The 8,117-nt window shown below is 49.1% G+C and overlaps 1 protein-coding gene across 1 annotated transcript in view; it reads left to right on the top strand.

The window, feature by feature from the left end:
• Positions 1-7,885, top strand: part of ROGDI (rogdi homolog (Drosophila)) — a gene marked incomplete at its 5' end in the record, with an annotated part of 9,526 nt that extends 1,641 nt beyond the window's left edge. Inside the window, 9 exons of the mRNA XM_010140493.1 lie at positions 853-872; positions 1,322-1,376; positions 1,911-1,991; positions 3,652-3,747; positions 4,972-5,070; positions 5,541-5,654; positions 6,357-6,406; positions 6,936-7,062; positions 7,595-7,885. Of these exons, the coding sequence (XP_010138795.1) occupies positions 853-872; positions 1,322-1,376; positions 1,911-1,991; positions 3,652-3,747; positions 4,972-5,070; positions 5,541-5,654; positions 6,357-6,406; positions 6,936-7,062; positions 7,595-7,636 (684 nt within the window). The remainder of the gene's footprint in view (positions 1-852; positions 873-1,321; positions 1,377-1,910; positions 1,992-3,651; positions 3,748-4,971; positions 5,071-5,540; positions 5,655-6,356; positions 6,407-6,935; positions 7,063-7,594) is intronic.
• Positions 7,886-8,117: the final 232 nt, after the last annotated feature.

The following is an 8,117-nucleotide window of genomic DNA, read 5'->3' as shown; positions in this document are numbered from 1 at the left end:
TCTGTGTGCCTCCGCCAGCCCGCCCCGCGGGGGGCGTCCGCAGCCCCCGGTGGTTGTGCCGGGGCTTCCCGCTGCAGCAAAGGGCGCTACTGCTCGAGCACCTGTGGCCAGGGCCTTGTCAGCACCCCCGCAGTGCCGGGGTTTTTACCTTCAGGGAAACAAACAGACAACTTCTCCTGGCTGGTTGAAGTAACAGTCTGCAGCCATCTTCCAGGGGTGGCCTTAGCCAGATTTGTGCCGTTTCCTCCTGACACCTGTAATTGATTCCTGACCACGTGCTGGTGTGTGGCATCAGTGTGCTGCTGTGGGCAGTTTTGCCAAGGGGCGTTTTTCAGATGCGGGAACTTGCAGTTACAAGACTTGAACTCTGCTCTTAGCTCAGCTTCTGAGTCTGACTGCAGGTAAATCTGTACCTTTGTCCTAATCTCCCTAAAACAGCGACAGTAAATCTCCTTTGCGCAGAGCAAACTGAGACCTGGCTTCTACAGCACCTTCGAGACCAGTTCTTATGAAATCGCTGTCTGTTCTTTGACCTTCAGCATGGGCTTGGTCTGAACAGCTGTATGCTGGCAGAGGTCGCAGGCTTGTTGCAAAGTCATAGACCTTAGTCCTCAGGAGCAGCAAGGTGAACGCTTCATAGCGTGGCACCATGATTCTGTGTTGGGTTGAAGGCTGCATTCATCAGATCCTAAAGTATTCAGTATGAAGGTTCTAGTTTTCGTTCATTGTTTTTGCAAGGTGGATCTTAAAAAGTGTTGATCTGAAGAGTCTCCCTGGAGTGTATCACACACCTAGTGTAAGGTGTGGCTACACTGAGGGCCTGAGTCTTCCCCCACCGTTGACGTGAGCCAGCTTGCAGGATCTTTTAAAGGGTTTGGGGGGTGGGTTTTTTGTTTATTTAGGTTTTTTTTTCTTGGGGAGGAGAGGTTATAGCTTTCAACTCCCAAACAAATCACGTAGCACTCCAATGTCAGTAATTCCTCTAATATTTTTTGTTTGTGCCTGCTAGAGCTGTTTGTAACTGCTACCAAACTGTTGATAGGTAAAACATGATGTAAGTATGGGATTGGAAGTGAACGTCTTGTTTTAGGACAAGTCAGGGTGATACGGCTCGTAAAGTGTATGACAGCAACTGGCCACAGTCCAAGAGCTGGGACTTGAAAGTGTGTGTAGAGTTCATCTGCATCCCCCAGCTGGCCGCTGGAGATGGGAGAACTGGGCTGGCTGCAGGGGACAGCAAGGGGTGGCATCAGGCTGGCAGTTTCGGAGGTGTCTCTTGCCTCTGTGACTCGTGTTGCTCAAACCTTTCTTCTCATTTCAGCACAGACCAGGTGAAAGGTGTGTTGACGCTGCAGGGAGATGCCCTGTGTCAAGCCGTGAGTACCTGCTGTGGTTCTTGCTTTGTCCTGCTGAGAAGGGGGTGGAGTCTTCCCTGTCACACTTGGGTGACCTCAAGGGAGTGGTCATCCTTGCTATACTTTACCAGTCTTCAAGAAGTAGTCGTCGTCAGTCTTCCCTTACAGGCCTTAAACCCTTAACGTTTCAGCAACTGTTGACATTTGTCAAGATCCAGCATCTGACCCACCCCCTCCACTCTGTGGTGAGTGGTGGAGTCTACTTCCATGGGGATTTCTTGCCTTTAAGGCCTCTGAGTGATACTCAATTTCCCTGGGGGCCTTCTGAGGTGGTCATGTGTCCTGTCTACATCCCGATTCACTAAATGCCTTTCAACTTGTCCTTTGTATTAGCGTCTTCCCGTAGGAGGACTGGGGTCCTGGCTGTGCCAGGAGTTCTGAAAGCAGCCTGCCAAGGTGGTCTGGGAGACGGAACGGAGCGGGACTGGCAGTCTCCATGGTCCCACCACGGTGTATGGGGACGCTTGCTCTCATGCGTTTCTTTCTTTCTTCAAGGACGTTAATCTGAAAATGCCCAGAAATAACCAGCTCCTGCACTTTGCCTTTCGGGAAGACAAGCAGTGGAAGTTGCAGCAGGTACCGTTAACCAGCAGCTGCAGCCCCTCGCCCTCCAAGAGAGGTTATGCCCAGCCCACATTAGCTCCAGTGGTAAAAGCTAAGGGAGGAGACAGATTCAGTTCTGGTGCTGGAGGGGAAGTGAATTCTGCTTGTTCCTGAAGCACCAGTGAGCCGAGGGCTGTCTGCACAGCAGTCACAACGCTTTAAAGGGAGTGTCTGTGCGGCATTGGCGCTGTGTCTGCCTGTAAAACCCAGGCTGGCAGAGCAAAGAGCAACAGCAGAGGTTTTGAGTCGTTTGCTCTCATTCTCTTAGGGAAGCATTTCTTTATGCTGAGATCAAATCTCACTGCGTTGTGCTCCTGTGGCGTAGCTGAGTTCCCTCAGTTAAGGACTTAAAGGGATGTGGCTGTCCAAAACACTGAGGCTCTTTCCCACCGTTTTGCTGGAAGGTGCCTGAATTCAGGGCCTGGTCTAGTGCCTGATCTTGAAGACATAGTTTCCAACAGTTGCTTTGTCATAGCTGAGTAGGTTGGAGAAAGAGGCATTCCAGGTGCTTTGCTGTGCCTGGATGAGGTTTTGCTGGGTGATCGGTGTGTTTGGTATTGAGAGCAGGTCCCAAAGGCAGCTTTGGCAGTGGAGTGGAAGCTCTGCCTGGTGACTTTGTAGAAATCTAGAACATTGTGTTTTGAGATGCCAGTGCCAAAGTCGACTGATTTTATCTATGCCAGGGCGGCCTCTACAAGGCTGAGCTGGGATTTGGGGTTGCTGGGGAGCGGTGTAGATGCATTGAACTACAAATATCCCAAACTGTGTTATCTATCTCCCAGCAGCTGCATCTCACACAGACTTCCCTGCTTACCTTTTCCATTTATTGCACCCTCTGATTTACCTCTTACGTTTTTTTTTCAATTTTCCTGCTGCTGCCTGGAACTGAACACAAGCCACTTTCTTCTAGGGCCATTTTTTTCTTTTTCTGGTTTTTCCTCGCTCCCATGAGAGCACTGGGGTGTACCTATAGCCTTGCTTTGATAATTGTCTCATGGCTGCAAGCAGTCTCGCTTGAGAGAGTCTTGAGCAGCCTGTGTCCTGAGTTTGGTCAAGTGCCGCACAAGTGGCGTGGTGGCAGATTTTGGATGCTGGGATAATTCTCAACCCCAAAAATTATAGTTGAGAAGGACCCTGGGATGCTGCCAGAGATGCTATATTAGAGATCAGTGTTTGCTGCTCATTGCTGCTATTGATGTAGCAGCATCATTGGCTTTAGCTCTTAACAGTTCTTAAGGAAAAAAAATGGTTATTCTTGTTGCTAGACCCGACTGCCATGTGCCGTCGACAGTGAGAATTCCCACCTGAATAGTCAGGATCAGGGTCCTCTCAGGATGGGAGTGCCTGATGTCACTGCTCCTGCAGGGCAGCAGCAGTATTTTGTCAACGAGTCAGCTGGGAGCTATCACACTACTTTGCTTCTCCATTCCTTGAGTGAAGAACCCAATAATGCATCTGGGCAGCAGCAGTAAATTTGTGTTAGCAAGTGACTGGTACTTGAAAGAGAAATGGCTTTGACGTTTGAGAAGTCGCCATTTTCCTAGGCCCAACAAGAAAATCAGGGAAACCTCTACTTCCTCCTGCGTGTTGTAGAGAATGTTTCTTTAACAGGGCTGCGTTTATGCCCTTGCAGATCCAGGATGCTAGAAACCATGTTAACCAAGCCATTTACCTGCTGATGAACAGAGATGTGTCCTACCAGTTCCGAACAGGATCAGAGGTTCTCAAGGTAAGGAGAAAGCCCTTGCTACTTGGGGGGGAATGTGCATTTTTTCCCCATTTATTTTAAACACAGTCAATGCACGTTAGTATCTTGAGTTTCTTTCTGGTAATGGACTCCCTGGTTGTACCCAGATGTACCTGTGTCAAGGTGTATCTGTGTGACCTTGTACCTGACATGGATCTGCACCAGTTTAGCATCAGTAACAGGGTTGTGTGTTGTGGTGAATGGTAATGTGAGCAGTCGGTGCCCTCTGGCACAGCAAGGACATTCTGGGAGCATCCCTTGATCGTTTTTGGATGATGTGGTTACATAGCTCATGCTCTTCTCTGACAGTCGGTGCTTTTGGAGAGGGAAGAAATGGGGCAGCCTTCGGCAAACAGAAGGTTACAGTCACACTCGTGATTCACTCATGATTTGAAAGTGTCCCCTCCCTTGCTGGTGGTAGCTGGTGTGGTCCGATGGAGCCCAGCTGCTGTGTGGCAGTAAAGCCCAGCCCTCTGCTTGGAAAGGCTCCCTGAGGCTTGACTTACTCCTGGGAATCCATTACAACACCAAACATGAGAAAGCTAAACCTTTTTAGTCTCCGTGTGGGTAAGGGCTGCTGATAGGACAAAGCGAGGTAACAAAACTATTTCCTTTTTACTTTTGGGTGAAACTAGGGGTGAGAAATTAGTCATAATATCAAATGCCTTCGCCTTGGCAGTAATGAGCACTGTAACAGGCATGTGTTGCTTCCCATTCTTTTCTGGCAAAAGAAGTCTGCTGGAATCAAGCCTTTGAACTGTGGTTTCTGGCAGAGTTGGATCGCAGTGATCTGGTTCTTGTCTCTAGTGCCATGGCTCACAGATGGTTATGAACAGGGTGTTGCCTCTTCAGCAGCTGTTGTACCTGTGATTTGGGATCGAGGAGAACAAATTGTTTTTCCTTCGTGCCTGGTCTTCAGAAGAGCTTGTCAGTGCTTCTGTAGCATCAGTAATTGGTCTTACTTTCTCTTCCCATTCTTCTAACGAATAGTTGTCTCTCTTCAGTCCCTGTGTTAAACGCTCCTGACTTGTCTATGACGGTGGTAACAGTTAAACTGCAGATGTGTGGGAGCCCCCCCTTCCCAATAAGTCCCTGAATTCCTGGCATGGGGAGGGGGTGGTGTTACTGATGGAGATTGTCTGTGGGATCCTGCAGCACGCTGCCCAGGGACTGGCACTCAGCACCGCACGGTATGTTTTCTTGTAGCTTATGGATGCTGTGATGTTGCAGCTCTCAAGAGCCCGAAATCGGCTGACCACCCCAGCCACTCTGACTCTGCCAGAGATTGCCTCCAGTGGTCTCGCAGTAAGTACGTGGTGGCTGAGATCTCCACAGAGTCTGGCAGAATGCAGCAGCTAGGAGATTGTGCTTCACCCTGGTGGAAATGAGTTTCTGAAGTGTCTGCTGAGGCAGAGAGATAGAGCCGAAGTAGGTGCAAGCTGTGAGCATTTTTGTCTGCTCTCTGTCTTCCTGTGGGGAAGCAGATGACTTGGACATGAGGACTCTGGTTTTCAGAGAGTAAGTTCTGTTCTCTGTCCAGGAATCTTGTCCAGGGATGGTTTGCCCCTGTGAACACTGCTCCGTCCTGTTTTATCACCGTCATGCACTTGATCAAGTGCAGTAAGAGGAACAACTGCTGCCTACAGGCTGCTCAACCTTTTCTGTCCCTCTTGGTATGGGGTAACTGTAGCATCACTTAGAAAAAAGTAGCGTCTTCCCAGCACTGGAAGTAACGGTCCTTTCACTGATGAAGAAACTACTTATTTTCTCACCAGAAAATGTTCACCCCTGCTCTGCCTCCAGACGTCCTTGTGAATTTCTATATCAACCTGAATAAGCTGTGCCTGACTGTCTACCAGCTCCATGTGCTGCAGCCCAGTACAACCAAGGTGATGCCTGCTGTCTCTTGAGCCTTGTTTACTTCCCTCTCCTCTCTGTGAGGAGGAGACTGTGCTGTTGCCTCCTGCAGTGTTTATGCACAAGATAAGGCAGAAATGACTGTAAGTGCTGTTTAGTGTCTGTGTTTAGATCTGCTGCAGACAGAACACCGGCTCTACATCTAGTGGAGCATGGTCCCTTAGCCCAGAAGAAAATACCAGTTCTCTGAAGAAAGCCAGGAACTACTTTTTGCCACATAATGCTTTATCTTACAATATAGTTTGATAAATTTGTGTAATTTTGGAAGGACATAATTGTATTAATCCAGTTTCATCTAAGAAGCATCTTGGGGTTTCTGAATTGAGTTTTGATGGATACTTCGGCTTCACCTGTTGCGTTTCTATCAGCCTGATGTCCTGCAGAAACAGACTTGAACTCTTAAGCTTTATGCAGTGCAGTCCTTCCATAAGGGTATCATCTTTCTACTGGATCTTCTCACCTTATTTTTGTGGTGCTATAATTTGAAGCTAGGCTGGACTCGGCCACTGTGTAGAATTTTTTTTATGAGATCAAGTGACATGGGTTCCACAGGAGTGGAGTGTCCAGGCAGCTGCAACATAGGCATTTCTTGAAAGTGCAAACCTTAAACTTCCTTCTTCTGAGTAGTTTGTTTACTAAGTCAAAATCCTAATGACCTTTTTCTTCTCCTCTAGAACTTCAAGCCTGCTGGAGGGTCCGTTTTACACAACCCTGGAGCCATGTTGTAAGTGCAGTCACTACAAGGGCTATGTAATGGTGTAGGAGTATGCTGAGGGTGACATCACAACAGCCGTATGCAGTTCCAACTGTAGCAGCTGTTAAGTGGAGGAGCTGGACTGAGCCACTTGCTGTGGCTATGCCGCTGAATGTGCAGGGGTTTCTGTAACGACTTGCTCATAAAAGCCCAAAGATGTGAGTTCCCGGGATACAGCCCAGCCGTGCGGTGCCAGGAGTTTGTCTAGAGATGAGAGTTGTCAACCAAAGTAAATACTAGGTTATTGGCATTGCCGTGTGCATTTCCTGCCTTCATGCCTCTTGGAAGTGGTAAACTTTCCGCCTGAGTCCTGTTGGGTTTAGCTTAACTCTAAACCTGGACAGAGGTAGGCTGAGAGTTTGCAGTCTATAATTTTGCCTGGAGCTGTTTTAAATGTAGTAGAAATCATCATAATCTGTTCTCTAAGAGTGGAGGACAGTGAGTTTTGTGCTCTGTGCTGTTGTGTGAAGGTCTCTCTTTTCTCTCCCCGCCCATCCAGTGAGTTTGGCAGCCAGCGGTATGAAGTCAGCCATGTCCATAAGGTGGAATGTGTGATCCCGTGGTTAAATGATGCTCTTGTCTTCTTCACAGTTTCTCTGCAGCTTTGCCAGCAACTGAAGGACAAGGTAATGGCCTTAGAGAAGGGGCTTGGTTTTTAACTTTGGATTTTCAGAGGACCTCACATCTCCAAAAAATCTTACTTATGATGTTATTCTGTATAACTTGCATATAAACTGAAAACAAGTGATGAGTCAGTGCTCTGGAGCCAGGGAGCTGGCTGGCACTGCCTGGTACGCAGCCATATGGGGTGACGTGTAGTCGTGTGGCAGATGTTCTTGGAGCTAGTGGCTAGGTAACAGGTAGACCCTTCTGTGTTCTCAGTCACGAGTGGGATGTGAGGCCGTGCCAGGGTGCTGAAGAGGAGGCAGGGATGCCTTAGCCAGCTAGGTTCCAGTAGACCACTGGACCCGGCTGCCACCTTGAGCAAGTATCTTTGTGCTCCAGGCTTCTCCAGGGACAATAGCAGCAAATCTGCCCTTCTGCAATGGGGAGCGTGTAATCCTGTAAAGCTCCATCTTCATGCATGGCTTGCGTTAGATGTTCTTCCTTCTGTGGCCCAAGGGATGCAGGAACTTACCTGCCTTTCTTGTTTTCCAGATCTCTGTTTTCTCCAGTTACTGGAACTACAGGCCGTATTAGTGCTCTGCAGAGTGTCCAAGCCCTTACAGTACCTGCAGTGTCTCTCTGTTCTCAACGTGCCAGCTGAGTCCGGGTCAGCCTGGGGAGTGCTGTGGTTCCCTGCTGTGGCCCTCTGCAGGGCAGGGCCAGTGGATCCAGAGACAACTTCAGTGACGTTGTCTGGGACTGCTGCATGAGCAGGCACTGAGCGATGCTGCACGGCTGGCAAGAGCTCCCTCCTGTCCCTGTTCCTGTGTGCGTTGTGTGGCTCACGCGTTCCTGGGCTCTGATGAGTTACACTAGTCCGTTAGTGAGACGGGGAGCTGTGGGCTGCTCTCACGAACTGTGTTTGCACGGTGCTGGAACTAGCCGCTGGACTGGGAGCCGGCTGACGAGGGATGAAGACAGACTAATGTAACACACCACAGAAAGTGCAGGGCGTGTTGCTCCATGGAGTGAAATACGTTGCTTTGATCTGGTCCAGCTGTGGTTACGACTAGCC

This window comes from Buceros rhinoceros, unplaced genomic scaffold (genome assembly GCF_000710305.1).
Source record: "Buceros rhinoceros silvestris isolate BGI_N320 unplaced genomic scaffold, ASM71030v1 scaffold2057, whole genome shotgun sequence".
Classification (NCBI taxonomy): Eukaryota; Metazoa; Chordata; class Aves; order Bucerotiformes; family Bucerotidae; genus Buceros; species Buceros rhinoceros.
The sequence above is the reverse complement of the archived record's forward strand: the minus strand, read 5'-3'. Positions and strand labels throughout refer to the sequence as shown.